This window comes from Gavia stellata, chromosome 8, assembly GCF_030936135.1.
Source record: "Gavia stellata isolate bGavSte3 chromosome 8, bGavSte3.hap2, whole genome shotgun sequence".
Classification (NCBI taxonomy): Eukaryota; Metazoa; Chordata; class Aves; order Gaviiformes; family Gaviidae; genus Gavia; species Gavia stellata.
The window spans coordinates 12,597,869-12,621,163 of NC_082601.1; the positions used below are offsets into that span (position 1 = coordinate 12,597,869).

The 23,295-nt window shown below is 39.5% G+C and overlaps 1 protein-coding gene across 1 annotated transcript in view; it reads left to right on the plus strand.

The window, feature by feature from the left end:
• Positions 1–5,656: 5,656 nt before the first annotated feature.
• MYLK (myosin light chain kinase) overlaps positions 5,657–23,295 on the plus strand; it is a 155,734-nt gene continuing 138,095 nt past the window's right edge. Inside the window, exon 1 of the mRNA XM_059820604.1 lies at positions 5,657–5,806. Within this exon, the coding sequence (XP_059676587.1) occupies positions 5,657–5,806 (150 nt within the window). The remainder of the gene's footprint in view (positions 5,807–23,295) is intronic.

Below are 23,295 nucleotides of genomic sequence, written 5' to 3' on the forward strand. Positions count from 1 at the left end.
CACTTCTTTGCGGTAAGGAAGTACAATAATCCCCACTTTACAAATGGGGAGCCATGGCAAGAGAGAGGCTTAGTGACTTGCCTGAGGCCATGCAGGCAGCCCATTGTGGAGCAGGGAATTCAACCAGGACTCCCAAACAGCAGACAAATGCTCCAACCCCTGGCTGGGCTCTCTGTGCTTTTGCTCCTATTTTTAAAGAGCTCAGAAGGTTCTATCCAGATTTCAGAGATGGTTCAGAGGTTATTGAGGGCAGTCTAGCTAAAATAATAGAATAGCTGGACCAAGTAAAAATGTACCACTTAAGTGTAGAGTTGCAGTATCTGTAAGCCAAATAAAAGTTTTTCAGCTGGCAGGTCTGCTTTTCTCTCACTTGTGCGAGCTTGCTCTTCTCATATGCACGCACAAGCCCTCTCTGCAACTCATTTTTTTTTCTACCTTGGAGGAAGGACTTGCTAAAAGGAAATTAGTGTAATTAAATGGTTACGTTGGAAGCTGAGGGTAAGTATTTACTTATATAAAGTAAGTGTAGGAGAGAAAACTGTGAGGTGGGTTTCTTAGTGTTTGTTTTTTTAGGTTTCTTTTTGTGAGCAGAATATTGAGTGACAGAGATTTGTTCCCAATAGAAAATGCTTGAAACACATTAGTCTGCTTTGGTATTAGAAAGATTAGAGGGCACACTGTGAGAATTTGTAAGGATTTATGTGCTTTTTAGAAAGGATTAAGAATTAAAAAAATCCAGATTAGAAATGCTGTCTAACCACATCACTAACCTACAAGCCAACATTTGCATGGTGGTTTTCTTTTATGTTTAATACCACAATGTTTGTATTGCAACTTCAGTTACAGTTGGTTTTGTTTAAAGACCATAGTCTAGGTGTGCACAGCATGTGAAATGAAATGTTATGAGTTCATGTAGCATCCTTGAAAGCTTATTCAGCAGCAAGCTTCAAATACCTAAGAAAAAGATTTTAGGGATAGGCTCATTCTAGGAAGTTGCTTAAATAAAAGAAAAAACCCCAAACAGATACATTAAGTGTCTGCTTTCTTCCTGTCTATCAAATTTTAAGCTTGAACAAGATTTGTTTTCTGGAACATTATTTCTTTAAAATATTTGGACATGGTAATTCCATAGTAACACCAGACTGCACAACATGGAATTATTCATTTGTTTGGGAACATAATTGTTAAACATCCTCTAAACTGAAAAAAAAACCCCTTCCTAATTATTTACTGGAAGCATCTTCAGCATACATAGCTAATTAAAGTCAGACTGTTAGATGTGGATGATTAGAAGCTTATGTTGCTAGAAAACTGCTTGTGCTGATTTGAACTAATATTCATTTGTAAATTCAATCCCCTTTACACACTTTATTTAGAAGAACATAAATCTGTGCAAGATGTGCATGGAAAAGACTAGTTATTACTTTATTTTATGCTTTACTGTCTCACTATATTAGGCATCAATTTGTTGATAGTTTTTGGCATAGAAATGCAATAGAAATGTAACCTGACCAGTAAGAGTGGCTTATTTGTTCAGGATTTTTTTTCTTTCTTTCTACTTCCCCTCCTCCTGTTTCTTTCTTTTCTTTTCTTTTCTTTTCTTTTCTTTTTATTACATTTTGTATAGTGCTTGATCAAATAGCCAAAGAAATCAGTGGAAAGCTGATGTTGGGCTTTAGCTCAGTCTTTTCATCAAAGGGTCTTCCCTAGCCACGGGACTTTTTGTCTAATCCAGTCCAGACATACCTGAGCCCAGTGATGCTTGGAGGATGAGCGTCTTGAATACAGTGTATTTTCCAGGCATGTGCCGGTGGCTTTGTTTCAGGTACTTGGTGAATTTGGTCTTGTAGCATACCCAGTGTGGAGGTTTCTGTGTGTAAGCAGGTGTCATGCCTAACAAGTTTTTTAAAGTCACCTTGCATAAGCAGTGCATTGTACCTAAGGACAGATGCTGGAGCATTTTGTCCCTACAGAATAGTCCTGTGAGCATCTGTAGTGCGTATAATTTTCTGTCTTGCTTGTTTCAGCCATTATAATGGCATTGACCAAAATGGACTTCCATTTACATGGGTGAATATCAAGTTTGAATTGGATTCTGGATGTCGGTTGTTGGGTATTTTGGTTTTGTTTTCAATTTTACTACTCTTACAATACTATTTTTAAAACAAAATTTAGGGTGTATATGCTTTTTTTATGTTCTTTTGGTTTTGTAAACTCTCTGCAAAGTTGATACAGATGTGTGTGAAATGATAGGTTTTGTTACTGCCTTGTTATGGAATCAAATGCATTAGTGTCTTCAGACTGGAGAAGATTTTCATAGTGTCTGTATTATACCTGGCACATTATTGTCACTACTCGTGGTCTGAAAATTTTATTGCAGGCTTCTATTGGCAGACTGATTTGTTAGTTAAAAGTTTCACAGTGTCGTGGTTTAAGCCCAGCCGGCAACTAAGCACCACACAGCTGCTCGGTCACTCCCCCCTGCCCCAGTGGAATGGGGGAGAGAATCGGAAAATTAAAAGTGAGAAAGCTCGTAAGTTGAGATAAGAACAGTTTAATAAATGAAATGAAATAAAATAAAATAATAATGATAATAAAATTTGTAATGAAAAGGAAAATAACAACAACAAACAAGAAAGGCAAGTGATGCAAATGAAAACAATTGCTCACCACCCTCCGACCAATGCCCAGCCCAAGCAGCGGTCCCCCGGCCAGCTGTCCCCTTAGTTTATATACGGAGCATGGCATCATATGGTATGGAATATCCCTTTGGTCAGTTGGGGTCAGCTGTCCCGGCTGTGTCCCCTCCCAACTTCTTGTGCACCCGCAGCCTACTCGCTGGTGGGGTGGGGTGAGAAGCAGAAAAGGCCTTGACTCTGTGTAAGCACTGCTCAGCAGTAACTGAAACATCCCTGTGTATCAACACTGTTTTCAGCACAAATCCAAACCATAGCCCCATACTAGCTACTATGAAGAAAATTAACTCTATCCCAGCCAAAACCAGCACACTCAGCTAGAGAGACATTGCAGATTTTGGTATTTATAGACTATGGAAAGGTGTAGCTTAGCAGAGAAGAACATGTGGGAAGAAAAACTGAAGATTGAGTAGTTAGTTGAGCATGTTGAAAAGTGAAGATCATCTGTGGAAAAGAGAAATTCAAGGAAGCACTTTGAGAAAGAGGGCAGAAGAAAAGAAAATTAGAAATAAACCTTAAAATGGGGTTTAGGCCAATTCAGAAAAGGTAAGAAGATACAAAATTATCAACATCATATACTAAAAGTGACAAATTATCACAGTTGTCATTTATGGCAATTTGAGATTTGAAAAATGTTTGTTCTTAATATGTAAAGAAAAATAAATTTAAAAAATATGCTGGCAAATATGGAGTCAGTATGCGTCAGTTTACAGCCGTGTAATTGATTGAAAGTCTGCTGGGATAAACTGTGGTTTTAGCTGAATGGAGAACTGAGTTTGGAGTCTTGTCCTTAGTGAAACAACAATTAATTGAAAGAATAATTCTCTCACTTTTTCAGGCAAATGGTTGTTCATTGCAGTGACTATAGCTGCGAGAGACTGTCATTCTTTGTCTGTCAGGGTCCCAAGTACATTTGTTAGAAATGAAGCAAGTCTTTGATTTCATCTCTTGTCTCTGGAATACAATGAGTTTTTTCCTTATTTAAATTATATTATGATTTCATACGGTTCTTTGATCCGTTAAGGTACAAAGATAATTTTGTGGGGTTTTTTCTGTTTGTGTTTTAAAGACTTGCTTATACTGGAGAGGGACACTTATGCTGTGCTCTCAAGTGACTGGGTACCAGTATAGAGATTCACTGCAAGATTAACTCTCCTGTAATGAGGGCAGAATTTCTCAGTTAAAGCTTTGCATCATGGTTAAGGAAATCATCTTTATTCCATTTATGTGTTGATCTCAGCAATTCAATTGTTAGAAACGCTAGAGGATTTTCTTGGGTTTTTGCATGTCGATATGCAGAAATGCTAACAACACCATTCCAGAAGAAATCCAAAGTCCACGTCATCTGAATTCTTATGAACGAGGACAGAGATTTCAAGCATTTTTTGAAAATCTGTGTGCATACATAATTTAACTGATATCTTGGAAGGATTTGCCTTCTAAGCCAGAGCTCCTGACAAGTGCATACTGTGAAGCAGAAAGCTCTGTGGCTCCCACACCTTAGAACAAAATACTCTCTGGAGGTGCCTCTTGCTCTCTGTTGACTGTGAAGGAGCCCACACTTCTAGTTCACATTAAACATCTAACTTATACTAACAACTTCCATGAGAGGAGCTGCCCTCTTAAACTATTTTTGATCAGTGTAGAGAAGGTGTTTCTGTACGTTTATGGAGCATGTCATGTATGCTATATGGAAAACTTAGGTTCTCAGACTGGGTTTTCAGGTGCATACATGTGACGTTGGACTGTAACTCCTATTTGGAAATGAATGAGTTTTGTGTTCCCCTGCTCCCCAAATAACTGCAGCCTGTTCTAGAAAAAGTATCCTTCATACAGTCAGGAATAACATGTCCCTAGTTTAATTGATTTTTTTTCTTGTTCAAATTAAAGTTTCATTGTTTACTCAAGTATTATTTGTTGTAACTTTCATCAGAATCAGCTGAGTAAATACATAGTCTATCATGGATTGGTGTGTATGGCAGAGGATTATGACTGGAAGCCCAGTACTCTTCACTGGTTCAACATAACCTGTTGGTGGGTCAAGCCATTTCTCAGGTTTTTTTCTTTGTTAAACTTGTGTATTAAATAGGCATTTTACAGTGAGGCTTCTAATTTACGTAGATGATTCAAGGAATTAGTACTAGGGTCAGCTACTACTTTTTTTCCTGGAAAACCTGCAATTTTATTTTTCAAAAATACAATAATTTTTGCTTTCTGTTGGGAAGTATGAAATGTGTAGCAGAAGAATCACCTCTGAAGCAGATATCTGTAATGAGGTCTCTGAAATGCCATTTTTGTAGCATTATGAAATTTGGTCTCCATGCTATTTTACTAGTTTATGTGCTGTAGAAGATTTGCAGTAAAATAGAGACTTGGAATTTCTGCAAAAGTATTTGTTTTGTACTAGCAGTACTTTGGAGGGATATATCCAGATATTTCTTAAGATCTTGAAAGCATGGTATGAAAAATCAGATTTTCCACATTCCCACTTGCAACTTAAATCCAGTGCAAACAGAGGTCTCTTTATTTCATAAGTACTTGTTTAACGCTGGCTCTACTTTTGAGACTTACTGATTGTGGTGTATTCCAGGCCAGGAAAATCAAAGTCACGTTGTGAAAATATCCTCCTGAAATAAGTTATTACCTTTTAATGCAGTTGTAAAGGATGACTTTTTGGTTAAGGCTCTGGCCTGGGACTTAAGAGTTCAAACTGAGTTTAGCTCAAGGCTGTGACCCTGACCGCAACTATAGGCACACCAGGCAATCTTCCTGGGTCTCAGTTCCCCACCCAGAAAACAGCAATTGTCGCCTTAGGCTGAAGCCTCTTCCTATGTATACGAATATAGCATACATATAGAACAATCTGCTCCTGATCTGATTCTTAGCTATTACTGTAATTGTAAGTAATTAATCATCGTAACTTCTGTATTACCACTTGCTTCTCTTTTACAGTCCTCATCATGGGGGATGTGAAACTGGTGGCATCTACTCGAGTCTCCAAAACCTCCCTGACACTTAGCCCCCCTGTCCCTGCTGAAGCACCAGCATTTACTCTTCCTCCTCGGAATATCCGAGTGCAACTGGGAGCCACTGCAAGATTTGAGGGGAAGGTAAGAAACAGAGATGATGGAGGGTTTCTCCATTTGGTTTTGCCCTTTCCTGAAGCTGTCTGTTAGGCTGCAAAGATAGTGAAGTTGCCTCTGCAATACAGGACCTTTGCGCAAGAAGAATACATGAGTGTTTACCCTCCTGAGGAGACAGGAGCTTTACAGGTCTGTTTCTGAGTAGAGGAGAGTGTTGCAAAACATGAGTATGTGCTAAGTATAACCTAGTTGAGCATGCCAGGCACTGAGCTTAGTATCAGTGGCAAACTGCTTCAAGAGCTGCCTCTAATCGGAGAGTACATATTCTCCTACTGCATATTCATCTCCTTGCATCCCAAATCTGTCTCTTCGTGACTCTTCATGTGTAACACAAATCTAACCCTGCTACAGCATGTTCTTCCTTTGTAGTCAAGCTAGGAATCTGTAAAGAGAGTTGTGACGTTTTTGTATCTGCACCACCTGCCATACATGTTGTTAATCTGGAAGCAAAAAGAGCATTTTCAGAGGAAAGATTGATTTGTTCAAGGAAACTTGTTAACCCAAAGGGTTTAAAACAGCGTGTAGTGTGGTGTAGATCCCAGGTTCTCCCCTTCCCCTCATGCTTGGGCCACTGCATTTTACTTACTGGCATCCATATTTCTTTCATGCTTCAATCCTGGTATGATCTCTTCCTTCTTCTAGCTATCTTCCTTTCTCCTCCCTTAACCCAAATCGTTTTCCTGGAGCTGTCAGTTTTCCCTCTCAGCCCTTTCAGCTTCCTTCTGTCCATGTCACGCTCTGATTGCATGCTGACAGCTATCATCAAACTGACCGCACTTTTAATCTTTGAAGTGGTGGGACTTGTCTGACAGAGGCAGGAAACTGCAACTTTACTGTAACAAAAGCAAGAGCTAGAAGGAATTTTGGAAATTCATAAGTTCTGAAACTCTAACTTAAACACAGGACTGGTAGAGGGCATCTGATATTTATCTTATTTGTTTATGCAAGAGCAGGCCAGGAACTGGGATTTTTCAACAGGAACTGCACAGAAAAACAACTTTTGGAGTATATAAATTTTTAAATGCAAAACCAAAACTCAGAAGTAGTTCTTGGATTTGACTTTTTGAAGAAAAGTTGGCATTTTTCATAAAAAGCAGATAATTTCAATGAAAGTGTTTAAACCAAAGAACAGTTTTTTATCAAACCTTTAGAAAGATATTTTAAAAAAATTAGCTTACTTTATTGTGATTTTTAGGGCACCAGTCAGAAACCCTCTGTGTGTATGACATTGGCCAGTCCTAGTGAGCATTCCCTTTCTTACTGTTTTTTTCCCCCCCCTTATTATTTCACCTTGCTTTGGTGCAAACACAGTGGAAAAATGGCAACATGTTGCTACTTTATGCATGTGACACCTATGCACAATACTATTCTAACTCTGGTTCTTCCAGACACCACCGCAACTGGTGATAACAGTACAGTGAAGTCAAAGTTGAAGCATGTGATGTTGCTAAGATTTGGGTTTACATTTCTCATGTTTCCTAATTAAAAGCTCAAGTGGGATATTTCCAATTTCCAGTGCATTCTGCAGACTTTATTATTAGTCAAATGGAAGCAATTGTAAAATCTAATGACCTACAAGCTAGAGTGCCATAACTTCCTTTTATTTTTTTCAGATCTGGTTTTAAACTGTTAATTTTTCAGGCATACCTTTCCCCTTTTAAAGTTGCTTTGAAGGCTGAAAGGGTAAAGTCTGAATGGGTTTTTTTAGTAGCTTGGAAAAACCACACAAATTCAATACTGATTAAACTGACAGGCTTAAGTTCCTTGAAGGAACAAATCTTTGATTGAAGTCCTGGATTGAACCTACTTGATGAAAATCTAAATTCCAGTTCTTCCCATTTGGTATATGAACATGGCTGAAACCTTTAATTTTCCAGCCTTAAAATGAAGATGATAATATACTAGTTGCATGCATGTCATATAGCTGAAATAAGCATTTAATGCTCAAAGTGCTTTTCTAAGTGCCAAACATTAAGAGCACAGCTTTGCTGAAATACATGTGAGATCTGCAATTACTTTGTGGCAAGTAGCCTGCCTTAATGGTTTGTCAAACCAAGATGATGCAATTACAGCCACTGTCTTTGGCACTTCAGCCTCTTGCTATGCATGGAACTATGCCTGGGTTTTGTTCAGTCCAGCTTGCTGCCCTGGAGGAGCTTTGTTTTACCTCTCTCAGGTAACACAGGTGAGAAGAAACATGTAACAGAGCTGAAGATGATATAAAACAGCCAATCTTTATCATTGTGAATTAGTTCCAAATTTCCTGGAATCCACAGTAGCTGGAGGGTGAGATACAAACTTGCAAATTTTAATTTTTTTTTTCTTTTGTGGGGTGGGGAACAAGCTACATTATAATAATTGAACATAGAGAGTAATGGAGCACAGCATGTTCTCCTTATTAACTTATGCAAGAAAAATTAGTTTTTTAATTATAATACTGACTATTCAAATTGAGTCTGTGTGATCTGTTGTTTATAATGTTAATTGGTTGGGGATATTGTGTTTGGTTCTGTTGTTTATAACTGGTGGGTGTGAATTAGTACTTGGTTTGTGCTCCTAGTCTAGTAACATGGGCAGGGTGAGGGGGAACGCAGCAGTACAGTTTGAAAGGTTACAGTCACTTAATAGCTGCAGCATCCTGTAGAACTTGTATCATCTGTGTCCATCTTCAGCTGGTTAGTACAACGTTACTTCTTCTGTAACTTTAACGTTCCAGAGCTTCAGAAGGACAGTGGACCTGTTCAGAAGAACAGGTTCAGAAGGACAATCTTAATAAAAACAATAAAAAAAAATTATCTTATTTAGTAATAGAAGTAGCTACTGAACATGCTTAGGTTTTTCTATCCTGGAAAATAGGCTGCAGATGTTATGATGGGTTGTTGCTGTTACTCTGCTTCACACAGTATAAATATTAAACTAGACTCAGGCTAAAGAAAAATAAAAAGTTTTAAAAATGGCTAGACAGGAGATTTTCTTCAAAGAGTTCCTCTGCAGTGGAATTCATCTTATCAGAAAGAACAAACATTTTGAGAATCCAAGGATATAAATCTGATATTGTGATGATCCTGTACTCTCATTAAGTGAGCAAGGAAGAGAGGGCCCCAGAGTCAAACTTGTTGCTTTTCTTTCCAGCAGCATGTAAGATAAGTTGTGTGAAATAGTAATTCAAGATCAAGGAGAGTGCAGAAATTGAGAAATAGCCCATAAATGTAGGAAATTGGAGGTAGAAAGGAACTGGAGTTGTCATTAACAGGAATTCTTTTTTTTCTGTTCCTCCCACTGGCACCCTGGTTTTCTTACTAAAATCTCAGCAAGTTTATCTATATCTGACTGCAGATCTCAGTTTTCCAATATGGCCTCAAAGTAATAAGTTAGCTCATCATCTTTGAAGTGTATGAGCATGATTTTTGGCCTGGAGCACTGGCTGAGGGGTGGAACCACTTAGTAAGGCAAAGGCAAAGTTACCTTCCCCAGATGCTCCCCAAACGTCTGCTGCATGGACGTCTCAGTTGTTCATCAGTCAATTGCTGAGGTGATTTTTAGGGAAACCATCCCAGATTATTATGAAATTGTGTTGCGGGTTCCCAGCTTGCTAGGAATTGATTGATGTGCTGTCATGGCACATCATGTGTGAGGTGAACATCTCAGGGTAGTAAACTCCTGCCTTGTGCTAAGGCATTGTAGTTTGTCCATCAGAGCCTTTAAGATACTCTTGGAAAAGAAGAGCAGCCCAAAATGTTACCAGACTTTGAAGCTGTTTCTTTCTCCATTGCATTAATCGCTGGAATATTTATCAGTGCTTTGCAACATTAAATTGTGATTGTATATCTTTCTAATTCATCTGAACATCACTGGATATTATAATGCTCAATGGCATACTAATGAAGTAGATTCCTTTCTTTGTAGCAAATATCATGGGGGTTTCTGTGGCAGGTGTCACAGGAGAAGACAGGGAAATCCTTTTCAGCCATAGCATCTGAATAAGCATCTATAAATTATCAGGCAAGGTGGTATTTTGATGCTGCTGATAACATTTGATGAGTTCATAATCCAAGCACAGTAACCTATCAAATTCTTTCAGACTTTGGGTGTTCCTAAACTTCACTTTCTGAAACTGTGCATGATACTTTAATTACAACACAGAGCACGTTACTATGCTGACCTACAAGTACAAGATCATTAACCATATATCTAGTTTAAAATTTAATTTGTTTCAGTCTCTCCCACTCTCTGAAATTCAGCTGCACTATTCTATAGAAAAGGTTCAAAACATCACAGTAGACCAATACGGATGCAAGTAGTATAATTCTCCATACAGTCAAATGAAATAAAGCTTTTAAACATTTCCATGAATTTCGCTAGCTTTTCCAACTCTCATGAGGATGGCAAGCATATATTATGAGTGCTGGGCAGAAGCCCCTAGAAAGATTTTTCACTGGAATTTTCAAATCTGTACAAATTTCCTTTTCTTGTGATGGGCAGAGAGTCACCACAGATTTCCACAACTTTGCATGATTTTGTGCCTATCTGATTTCTTAGTATCCTGTTTACCGTTTTTTCAGAGACTGTAGGCTCAGTGATTTAAAACTGAAGCCTGTGCTATGTCTAAAACTCCGTCCTTTTTGAGAAGACCTCCTCCTTCATATTTAGAAATTTGACTTCTAAATATAGGACAACTTTATCCAGCTCTAAGTTCCTGTTGTAACTGTTTAGAGGGGAAGATATGTCTCCATTGTAGAACCTAGCAGTTATTTAAATGTTGCCCTGACTCCATTCTGTATCCACCTATACCCACAGCTTAAGTGTTGCACTCAGTCTGAATTGGCCCATCCTAGTGTTAAGGCTCAGGTTCAGCTTTTGCTTGGGTTTGTGAGCTTTGCCATGTGTGTATTAATATGGCAAGCTAATCCTCTGGTTCTTGATGGGCATGGTGCTGTGTGGTGTGGATGGGTTGTTTTGGTGTGGGTTGTGGTGTGGTTTTGTGGTTCTTTTTTTTTTTTTTTTTATGGTTGGACTTGATGATCTTACAGGTCTTTTCCAACCTTAGTGATTCTGTGATACTTTTCTGTGTTTACAAAAAAATACCAGGACCCTGAAGTCCTGGTGATGTGTGTAGGTGAATAGAGCAGCAGGATGGACTCTCCATCATTTATCAACAGTCCTGGTTAACAGGGGAGGTCCCAGACGACTGGAGGCTTGCCAATGTGATGCCCATCTACAAGAAGGGCCGGAAGGAGGATCCAGGGAACTACAGGCCGGTCAGCCTGACCTCAGTGCCGGTGAAGATTATGGAGAGGCTCATCTTGAGGGCGCTCACAGGGCATGTGCAGGATAACCAAGGGATCAGGCCCAGCCAGCACGGGTTCATGAAAGGCAGGTCCTGCTTGACCAACCTGATCTCCTTCTATGACCAGGTGACCCGCCTGGTGGGTGAGGGGAAGGCTGTGGGTGTTGTCTACCTGGACTTTAGTAAAGCCTTCGACACTGTCTCCCACAGTATTCTTCTGGAGAAACTGGCAGCTCGTGGCTTAGACAGGTGTACTCTTTCCTGGGTTAAAAACTGTCTGGATGGCCGAGCCTGAGAGTCGTGGTGAATGGAGTTAAATCCAGTTGGTGGCCGGTCACAAGTGGTGTACTCCAGGGCTCAGTCTTGGGGCCGGTCTTGTTTAATATATTTATCAATGATCTGGATGAGGGGATTGAGTGCACTCTCAGCAAGTTTGCAGAGGACACCAAGTTGGGTGGGAGTGTTGATCTGCTCGAGGGTAGGAAGGCTCTGCAGAGGGATCTGGACAGGCTGAATCGATGGGCCCAGGCCAATTGTATGAGGTTCGACAAGGCCAAGTGCCGGGTCCTGCGCTTGGGTCACAACAACCCCATGCAACGCTACAGGCTTGGGGATGAGTGGCTGGAAAGCTGCCCTGCAGAAAAGGACCTGGGGGTGTTGATTGACAGCCGGCTGAATATGAGCCAGCAGTGTGCCCAGGTGGCCAAGAAGGCCAATGGCATCCTGGCCTGTATCAGAAACAGTGTGGCCAGCAGGAGCAGGGAGGTGATTGTGCCCCTGTACTCGGCGCTGGTGAGGCTGCACCTCAAATCCTGTGTTCAGTTTTGGGACCCTCACTGCAAGAAGGACATTGAGGTGCTGGAGCGTGTCCAGAGAAGGGCGACGGAGCTGGTGAGGGGTCTGGAATACAAGTCTGATGAGGAGCGTCTGAGGGAACTGGGGTTGTTCAGTCTGGAGGAGAGGAGGCTGAGAGGAGACTTTATCGCTCTCTACAACTACCTGAAAGGGGGTTGCAGACAGGTGGGTGCTGGTCTTTTCTCCTAAGTGACGAGTGACAGGACAAGAGGAAATGGCCTCAAGTTGCACCAGGGGAGGTTCAGGCTGGATATTAGGAAAAATTTCTTTACTGAGAGAGTGGTGAAGCATTGGAATAGGCTGCCCAGGGAGGTGGTGGAGTCACCATCACTGGAGGTGTTCAAGGAAAGTGTGGACGTGGCACTGCGGGACATGGTTTAGTGGGCATGGTGGTGTTGGGTTGATGGTTGGACTTGGTGATCTTGCAGGTCTTTTCCAACCTTAATGATTCTGTGACTGAATGTCAGTACTCTCATCCAGATTTCCCTAGTCCATGTTAACTTCTGTACAGAAAGATACTTCAAGCCATAGAGAGATTTACTTAGGTTTCTGCAGCAAATGATGGAGAAGCTGAGAACAAAAAATGAGAATCTTTACTGTTCTCTAACCACTGAACCACATTCTCTTGATCTTCTCCCTATTTTAAGCTTTGGGTTCTGAGACCAATAAAATAATCTGCAGCAGGGTTTTCGCTTTAAAAAAAAAATTAGGGTAGTTGCCCAAAACAAGCATTTCTAGTTGATAAATATGTGAGTAGCTACCCACACATGATTTTGCTGAACTTAAATAGCAATAGACTCACTACATCAAAAATATAGCGTGAACACTTCTGGTTCCTTACTGTAGTATCACTGAGTGTCAAGTAGTAAAAAATGACAAGTCAAAGAACCGTCAGTTTCCAACAAACCCTTCCCTGTCCAGAGTGATATTAACCTCTGCATTTTATTGCGGCAAGCTTCAACCTGCTTTGGCTGCACGCATGTATTTTTTTTGAGGGTAATATTGACGGTCATTAATTTTATGAGCCTAAAGAATACTTGTGCTACAGCTCTGCTTGAGAGGAACAGCCAAATGTCATGCTACAGACCACAGACCGATTGCCTAGGGGTCAGGAAAGAATTTTTCTCCTTGGATAAAGCATTGCACAGTTGGCAACAGTGCAGTACGGGTTGTTTTTCTGCTTCATGTGAACCATCATATATGGTCCATTGCCAGAATCAAGATATCAGACTACTAAATCTAGTCTGGTATTCTAATCCCAGGGAGCTAGATTTCATGTATTGACATGTAGTTCATAGTTTGAGTAGATGTTGGGGTACTTAGTTCAGTTTGCTGCCCATTGAGTAGTACTGTTCTGCTCTTCCCCTTCCACACGCTGCCAGGTAAGGGAGCTGGATGGTAAATTTTAAGGCAAGCCAGATCAATGTCAAATCCTGCCCCTTTTTAATTTGCTTTCTGGCTGTTCTTCTACCACCCTGCTGTTGCAACGCCCTATCTGTATCTGTTCGAATCAGTTAAGTCCAGTGATGTGCATCAGTTTGCCAACTTCTGAGCTGCTTTTGCTGCTGCTGGTTGCACAGGTACTCTTTGAACCATGATACCTGAGAAAATTAACTGGGATCAGGCAACGAAAAGCAAGAGGCAAGGTGAAGATTGACAGTGATTCTGCCATCTGTTCTGAGATACAGGGGAGACCCATTTATGTGGTCTGTTAAGAGATAGAGTTGAAGGGAAACACTCCCACAGTATTTGTAAATCCTTTCAACTACCTGCTAATGGAAAAACTGAGGCCTGACCAATTTGTTTTACTGTGGCTGCTGCACCAGCTTTGCATCACAAAACCTTTGTTATCTTCCCTTTGCATTGGACTTGAAGCAGCAATGTGTCCTCCATTTCCAAGCCTCAGTCAGCAGGCATTCCAGAATTATGCCTTAATTACATTGTATGTCTAGATTTGAGATGGCAGGATCTGAAATGAAAGAAGCCCATATAATGACAGAGGATGATGATGACATGGCACAAAATCGTTTGCTGTTGGCATGAGATGTTTGCTGTTACAAAATGTACTGGGCAGCTAATTGCATGAAGCTGCCAGTGGTTTTGGTTTTGCATCTGCACTTTCTGGAGGGGTGCCTGTTCTGAGCCGTATGTGGAAGAAACTCAGGAAAGATCCATGTATTCATGGGAGACAGTTGTCTGATGAAGATGAATGCTTAGGACTTTCCAGGTAGAAATATTTAAGTATTACTTGTGTAGCCCGTGTGCAGTGTGTGTCCTGATTCTCAAAAGTGCTGGACTTAGTACACCATCCCATGCAACTGATCTGTGCATGCGCTGAGGCAACAGCCAAGATTTCTGGATGTTTGGCAGCAAAGTTTGGTCAGACCTTTTGCAGAGTTGCTTCGATCTGCCAGACGTTCAGAAATCCTAGACAATGCTGAATATCCTCAAACTCCACCCAGACAGAATTTCTAAGCAGGAAAGAGGCCATGACTGGGGAAGACTGGACATACAGTATCCCTATTCTCAGTTGCCATTACTCAGGGTTAATTTTTTTTTCTGCAGTTGAGCCTGTTTTCAGTAACCCACCCAGCCCCAAACTGTGGAAGAAATGTGCTATTTGCCACTGTCACATTTATTATTATGTTTGCTTTCTATCTCCTTTCTCACCTTAATTGCTTATCTATAAACAGTTGGAGACAGGAGTTCTCTGCTGCTCTGTACAATGGCAGAAAGACTGGCTCCCTGTTCTTGGTTGTTTTGGTACTAACTACTGTACTTAAAGGAACATCAAAACCAATCTTTTTAAATAATAATGATAATAATTACAGAAGTTTTTTAGAACACTTCAACTAATGTACATATGGAGCTAAAGAGAATCTCTTACTATTTTGTGTAGTATCTACCCAAACCAGTGTTGTTTTAGCTGAAGCCAGACCATGCATTTGTGCTGTTCTTGGTCGCCACTTTTTCTTTCTTTCTTTACTTTTTTTTAATGTATTTCCAATTATTTTGGATTTTGAGATGGAAGCAATTAAAATCACACGAGGAACCAGACATTCAAATTCTGTGCATCTACCTGCTCCCAATTTGAGTTGGGGGAATCAACAAACTGTTGACTCCGAAAAGTTTATTGTAGGTATGTTTTGTGATCATCCACTACTGTGATGTATCGTCTTAAAGCATGGCTTTGTGTCAGCTAAAGAAGGCAAGGTGTTTAAGGATTTATCCATAGGGATATCCCTAGGGTTGATTTTGAAGAAAATTTACTTCATTAGTAGGGATTTCTGGACTTGCTATTTTTCTATAGTCCTTAAATAGAAATCAGAGAAAAAATTCTTAAATTATGTATTAACAAATTTGCAGAGGAAAAGGAGATGTAAAATACTCATATCGTGGTGTAAAGGAGATTCAGTCTTTTACAAAAGTAATGATGGACTAAATACCATGACTAATCATAAAGTCCACTGTTTAGGGATGATAAGATAATAATGTCTGAAAAAGGAATAGAAGAAAAATCTATCTGTTTCCCAAGAGAAAAACAACTAATCAGCATGTCCTAAATAGCTGAACGAAGATACGGTCAGAGATTGAGTCAGTGTAAGTCAGGGTAGAAGCAGTCAGTATAATTCTTCTTATTTTTCTTGTCCCATGATGGTTAATCATGAATCTTTCAAAATTCAACAAAGCCTTATTAGATTCTTAATTCTGCTTTTAATTTGAAAAAGATCATCTTTTCCAGGCTAGTCTCCCTTGCTTCTCTGGGCCAGTGCGTAAGTCTTTGTTGTGGTCAATTCCACTGGCAATAAAACTCATCGTGTAGCATTGTGCTTTCTTATTTAAATAAATGTTCTTAGTAGTACATGAAACATAACTGCAACTTATCATAATGATGTTTTAAATTTGCTTTTGGGGGGAATTGTGCATTTAACTCCTTTCACAGTCATAATAGGCTTAAAGAAGACCTAGTAACTGGAACAGTGTGAGCGGTTAACTTTCTTTTCCTTGTGCTGCAGTAGCCTATAGTGGTGTGAGACGCATGAAATGGGGAAAAGTTTTTTTTGTTTGCTTTTTTTTTTTCTTCCAGAAATATGCCCTTAGCTGGAAAAACTTTAAATTTCCTTTTTCTAGCTGACCCAAAAGGTGGGATGGAATACTTATCATCAGACATGCATTTGGCTAACTAGTAATATATTTGCCATTTCCCATCATAAGCAAGGCTTAAACTTTACTCCAGCACCTTTCCTTCATCTGGCTGATGAAACCACAAAGCTCAGGGAGAGGTTCGGTGCCATATGTAACTATGAGAGCATATAAAATAGCAAAGTATGCATTTGACTGTCTATAAATGTGTCCCTGAGAGTTTGACCTAAATTACACCAAATGACACCAAATCACACATTTTGGTATAATTTAGCTTTTATCCTGTAGGAAAAGAAAGTAATCATTAATATACAGCAAGCATGATGCATTCAAAATTTTTTCAGAAGGCCACATGTGGAGAAGGTTTATAATCAAAACACGTCATTACTCATTGCGGTTTTGCTCAGTCCGCACTCACTCTAGCACCTAGACTCCAAAGCTAAAAATTTCTGCTTTTGACATGTTACTTGGCTCTGTTCACTCATGGATACAGTATGAAGTCTGGAAACCTACTGGGCAAAACCAGACAACATACTTTTTTTACATGTAACATCTGGACTCTCTAGCATCCAAGTGCATGCTGAACAGAAAATAACATTGCTGTGAATCGTGTACAATTCAACCCATTCATGAAGGGGAGAAACCAGTCTGTCTGACAGGGAGCAGCAAGGGCTGGCTGCTCCCCAAAAGAACATGAGCCAGGAGCCGAGGGTGAGCCATGCACGGGCTGTGCCATCACCAATGGGCTGCGGTCCCACAGGCTCCCAACACAGCAGGCAGTGCTGTGTGCCCTAACAGGGTCTACTGATGGTCCCAGACATGGCAAGCAATGAACCAGGTTGAGGATCCAACCAGAGGGTACAGTCAGGAGCAAAAGTAGGCAAGGCCCGATTGTCCTTCCATAGGTGCCCAGTTCAGTTTTTAATGTTTGGTCTGTAAGACATTATCACTATGTTACTGGAAGTTACTGAATCTCTAGCAGGTGCCTGAAACAGCACACATTTCTGTGCCTAAGCTGCCAGAGATCATTGTTTAGTGTCTGGGGACAAACCTGCCTTCATCATGATTTTTAAGCCAAAAGTCATCCCAGTTCATAATTCACCATCATATGTGAACACACATCTCTGTGTTCTTCTCTTACGTGGAGGAAATAACCTTTGGAAGAGGAGAGGTGTTGATATGTTGGGGTAGTGCTTGATGAGGGAGACACTGATACTCCTGTTGTTGTCAGAGGTTGTGTCAAAGCTCTCTGCACTGTTAGGAGACAGAAAATAAAGGCATTCCACTGCCTGGTCATCCTTGAGATGGGCCTTGAATTGCGTGCCTAAATACGTTGAATTTATTCTTCTAGAAAACTTGGCCACCAGGTTATTGGTTGGGAATGAAATCGTATTTGTTGACTCACAAGTTAGTAACCTGACCTCTGGGCTAGCCTTCCCATGTTTAAGGATATGTTGTAGTGAGACTTTAGAGATGATCTAAGCTTTTATGCCTTTCTTCTTCAGAGGAGTTTTAGGAATATACACCACTCTGCATGAAAGAGTTAAAACCTGGAAATGTTCCGTTTTCAAAAAAAAAAAAACTTTTCCTGGGCTTTCCGATGATGAAGATAGCTTTATTCTCTGTAAACCAGTGCATTGTTGTAAACCTGCAGCCAGCCAGAACAAAGCAATCCTTGTCTTCTGAAAATACTATGGCTAAAACTGGTACAAATTCCAAGTCAGATTTGCATGGTTTTATTGCTTCTATAGAGACCTTTGTAATTCATGTGCAGAATGAGGTGAAATGGAAAAATAAATTATTTTACCTTTCTTTCTGAATTTTCCTTGCTTTTCTGCACCTTTTCAAAATACTATAGTAAATGTTACTCTGTTGAATATACTATTTATTATAAATACAACAGCTGAGCTTACTAAAATACTAATTAAAAGTCATAATGTATGCCAATGTATAATTTATACAAGAAATTTTCATTTAAAGATGACAACAATCTGCACATGTAGCCAAAAGAAAAAGGAGAAGCAAAGACTAACAAACTAAATAATTCTGTTCATGGTTACTTGGCTTTTGGCAACAGAATATTGAGCTTATTTTATCAGGCTCTGTGCTCTCTCAGCTCATGTTGAATCAGGATGGTAATTTTCCTCTAGCTGCACAGTAGAGTCAAATTGTAACTGTGTGGTTGAGACGTTGCCATTCTTTCCATGTGCCCCATAATACACAAGCAAGCCTATAGTAATGGTGCATGTATTATTTAAACAGTTTTTGCAAAACTTAGAATATTAGTGTAATGCACACTATTTTGTAAAAGCACCCCCCCATGCACGGTAGTATCTTGTATCTGAAATCTAACTAACTCATTTAGGCAAACAATGAATACAGATTTTTTTCTGTTTGGTGAACACCCGGGAACAAGAGTTCAATACACTTAAGCTTGATTCTCTTGTCTATATAAATTCTGTTGTTCCTTTATAGAAGAATAACTCAGCAGTTCGTCTCTACAGGGAGGCAAATATAAGTATTTCAAAACAAAGCTATGTTAAAAGCCAGGGCACTGGAAGAAAAAATATGATAAAGTGTTGGAAATACAGATTGAAGAACTATGGTAAATGGTATTGATTTTTACTTATTTCATGGTACTACTTAAACAGCCTAATTCAACTGGAGTCCTAGTGTATGTTTGCTGATAGTATTTAACACATACACAGACCAGACTAAAGTTGGATCCTTCTCTGATGACCTTCCTAGCTAAAACAACAGGAAATAGTCATTGTTACCCCCCTTGACATTCATGTGGAGTACTGAGGCGCAGTGAGATTTATTGGTTTGTGCAAGATCACACAGAAATACATGCCTGGATTCAGAACTGAACTGCTGTCTTCCAGAAGACAATTCAATTCCCATCCAGTACCTTAGACATGAACCTATCCTTATTGGAGATGAACAGCTTCTGATTTTGGAAGAGAAAGTTAAGATTTGCAGTAAATGCAAATATCACCAATATCTAGGTGACTCTTGTTGGATTAAGAGCATCACTTAATGAAAATACAATGCCGGAATTAGGTCATCAGTGCCTTGACACAAAAGCTAGTTTGTTTGCCTGTTTGAATATGCTAATGATCAGAAGTGTACACAAAGATTTGTCCGCTCAGGAGACCATTACACACTCATAGATTTAATCGAAAACATTATGTTGGACTTGTTCAGGTCTCAAAATAGTAATGCAAGTAACTGCAGTAAAGTGGAGCACTATTGAAAGCGTATGCAGAGTAAGCACTTTTTACACAACCTAAACAAATGTAGCTATTTTTGAGTGCACGTGTGTGTTGCTCTGACCAAGATCACAGCAATTTTAGTTTTGAGAGAAAGCGTTAGAAAGAAAAGGCGAGCCCACAAAATTTCTCTTGAACTCAGCATGTCTATAAATATTTATTCTGAACTGTTGAACTAGGAATTTGTAGCCACATCAATTTCTACTTAGTATTTCAGTTAGTGCTTTGAGGGTTTTCTCTTTTAAACAGTTTTTGCTTGCCCTTGATTTTTATTTTTATTTTAAACACAGCAGTTTGTATATTGTACTGTATGAGTTATCTTTGCTAAGCTGTTATTAAAAAGTATATGTGTGAAGCCTGGAAAGCTTATAGATTTTACCGATTGTTACAGGATAAAAACATCACTGACAGTTGCTAATGAGCAGCTGATGTTTTGCAATAAGCTTATGTATGGAAGTCTTAATTATTTAATGAACAGCAGTAAGTTGCATGTAGCAGAATAAACAATCCAATGGGAAGTGCCAGGTGTTTAGGCTGTCTAATGTATCCTTATCTTCATAATCCAACATTGCATTTTATACCTCTTTGTAATCACATCAGTTCTACTTTTTAATGAAATTTAAAATAAATGACACTTCATGCCCAGTGTGCTTGCCAGCCCTACCAAGTAGCATTAGCAATGAAGCAGTACACATAACTGAGGAGAATTTTTATCACCTATCCAGAGTACTGCCTTTGCCAGCATCATTCATCACTATCAGCAGACAGTCTTTAAGTGAACATACAACTGTGCAGTCAACTCAGCAACAAAATCTAGTTTTAGCGTTTTAGCATTTTCTGTGGCCACTGCCAGACTCCTAAATTGCAGGAAATAAATCTTGTCTGGCTGGAAATTGATAAAGTACGGGCATGTTCATTCAGAGCAAAGAGTTTTTGTTACCACCTTATATTCCAGATGTGGATTGTTGCCTTTAATTACGAATTTCGTAGCTCCAAACATATTTTCCAGTAGCTTTGTGTTTTGGGCACAGAAAGAAAGCACATATTTTTTTATTAATTTTCCACAGTAGGTCATGCATCCTCTGTGTGCTTATGTAAATTTATAGAGATTCCTTGCCTGTTGATAGCATGTATTGATACTGAATTCCTAAGAACAGCATCCCCAAGCTAGGAAAGTATGAAGCTCTTTGGTCAGCGGCATAGCTCCTACAAGAAGATAGGGCCACTAGTATTTGGTGACATGTGAAATAAATTCACATCCTATTAAGACAGAAATCTTGCATCAGTAAGTAAAAAAAAAAAAAAAAAAATCTTTAGTTCTTTCAGAAATAATATGCAATGCAAAATTAGTTTTTTGCAAGTGTTATTACTGTGAATGATGATCATTCTCTTGAGAAAGGAAGGAAACAGAGTGGATTTTTGTCTTTAAAACGTGACTGCTAATTCAAACCCCAAATATTATTGTTATGAAGGGATCATTGCTCTGAAAATAATTGACGCTGTTTAGTTTTGCTTTTTTCATGTGGTATCAGCAGAGTTTTTTGACCTGATGATGTCCCAGTCTCAAGCTGTGGCTCAGAGTGTCTGGATTCTACGATTAGTTCTGTGAGATAAAACAGCTACATGTTTACAGTTTTCCTTCTAAGTGGGGACATACATACATTTTGCTAATGGCAGAGTGAAATGTTGGTGTTAATTTCATCCTGTACTTGTCAGGGGGCTTCCTAGTGCTTGTGCTTGGTCTAAACAATCTTTATCCACCTTTCTGAATTGTTACTGAATGAAGGATTCGCAACTGAAAGTAAAAATCTTTGTCAAGTGTTAAAAGCTAAGCTTTTCGTGGTGGGAAGAGGGGAGACACTTTCCTAACAATTTATTTTTATTGTGTTAAACTGTTTTATGTTTCAGCCTTTCTTCTAGTGCTGCCAAATGAAATTTATGAACAAAAGTAGCAGCAAACACAGTAAATCAGGCTATCCTGTTGAAGTGGAAATGAATGAACTGCTCCTGTTCTGACAGCTCTCACAACACAGTGAAACTCTAGTCTGATTTTTCAAAATCTTGTTTTCTGTAGCAAAGATTGCTGCTGCTCTGAAAGGAACACTGGTCCTATCAGGAAACTTCTGGCATGCTTCTGAACTCATTGCTACTGACTTAAAGCAGCTGCTTCATTTAGTAATATTTGATAGACATTTGATTCAGAATCACCAAAGATGGGTAGGAAGAGAAGGACAGGGAAAGAAAGCACATTTTAGGGGCTTACTGGGCTATGTGGAAAAATTAGCAAGAGCCTTATTTCCATTCAGCAGCCACAGTGGTTTCCCTTTGAACTCATTTACATTCTTACTGCATAATCCTAAATTACCCATAACCATGCACACAGACCAGCTATTTCTTTGCATTTTTTGGCATTTTAAGCTATTCAAACTATTTGGCACCTCATAAAATTTAACACTTTTTAAAAGGCCTTAACATCAGTTAGTCCCTGGGAAGAAAGCTTCCTCATTGCCATTTGCCTTTTTTTTTTTCCTTGAAGGAGAGACTCAGAAGCATAGACAATTCTCATTAAAATTGATGAGGGTTTCACCCAAGAGAGGCTGCAAAGTTTATCTTCCCTGTTTTGTTGAGAGCTCTTGTGCTTGCCCTTGCCTTTGAAATCTTTTTACCCATTCTACAGACACTTCTATTCTGCAGAGCTGTATGGCAGTATTGAAGTTACTGAGAGCTGACAAACTCGTGTCTTACTATGTTGCTCACATTCTCCTGTGGTGCTGAGTTAACATTCTCTTATTTGTAACACTATTCTACATGCTTCTCGTTTTGCTGCCAAGACTCTGGACCTATTCTGTCTGGACCCTCTTTACTGTTGCTCGATACAGTGCACTTTGATACCTGTATACAAACACATTAATATGATATTGATGGCTTCCGTCATTATTCAGAGTAAGAAGAGCAGCTGACCTCCTGTGCTGCAACTTCAGTTCAGTCTTTGCGTTGATTGCTGCAATAGCAAAATTGTTGGCAAGGAGGAAATATGGTCAGATTATGAGATCTAACATTACTAAATATGGAAAGCTAATTTCATTTTAGTGTGAGTTTGGCAAGGTCTCTGGGTGTCTCCATGTCTCAGATCCTCAGCTATGAAGTCAGAGTGACACTTTCGCACATGACAGCTACCTGTTTTGGAACTGAAACTGTCTTCAGTTTGTACGTAACTCAGTATCCTGCGTGCTCCTCCTTTGACAAAGTGTCAGAATTTCACTGCTTTGCCAAAGACCTTGTCATCTTTGTGTGCCAGTGTAACTCATAAAAATGTGCAACAGCTACAAGGGAGTAGGAGGGAGCCAGGGCAGCATCTGGGTGGCAATGGGGGAAATAGTCTAAGCTTTCTCCTAGACTTTATCCAAGGTTTATGGCATCTGACTGCTTCTGAATTGCCAACTTAGACACACTTTTTTAAAAAGGGGAAAAATTGCACAATGACTAAATATAAATATGAAGGTGGACAGAGATTCAGTCTACTTATAGTCCCATCTTAAGTTCATAAAACTTATATTTACAGAAAAAAAGAGGTCCAGGTGATCTATATGGGTGGTTTGCATAAAACTCTCCTCATGCACTTAATGGCTACAGGTCAGCTGGCTACAATGTGGGGAAAGTAAAAAGGCAGATGTTGCTGCTGGTAGAATGATTTATTAAAGCTCCATCAAAAAACCACTGCCACTCTGAGTCTGCAACACCTGTGTGAAAATGCCCCCATTAGTGTAACAGAGGTTTACAACCGCTGATTCACTTGCTGATTGACATTATAGCTACACAGAAATGTGTTTCTCTATGCAGTGTGTTCCCCTCATGTCCACTATACTGGAAAGGGTAGAGTACTCCTTGATAGTGTTCTG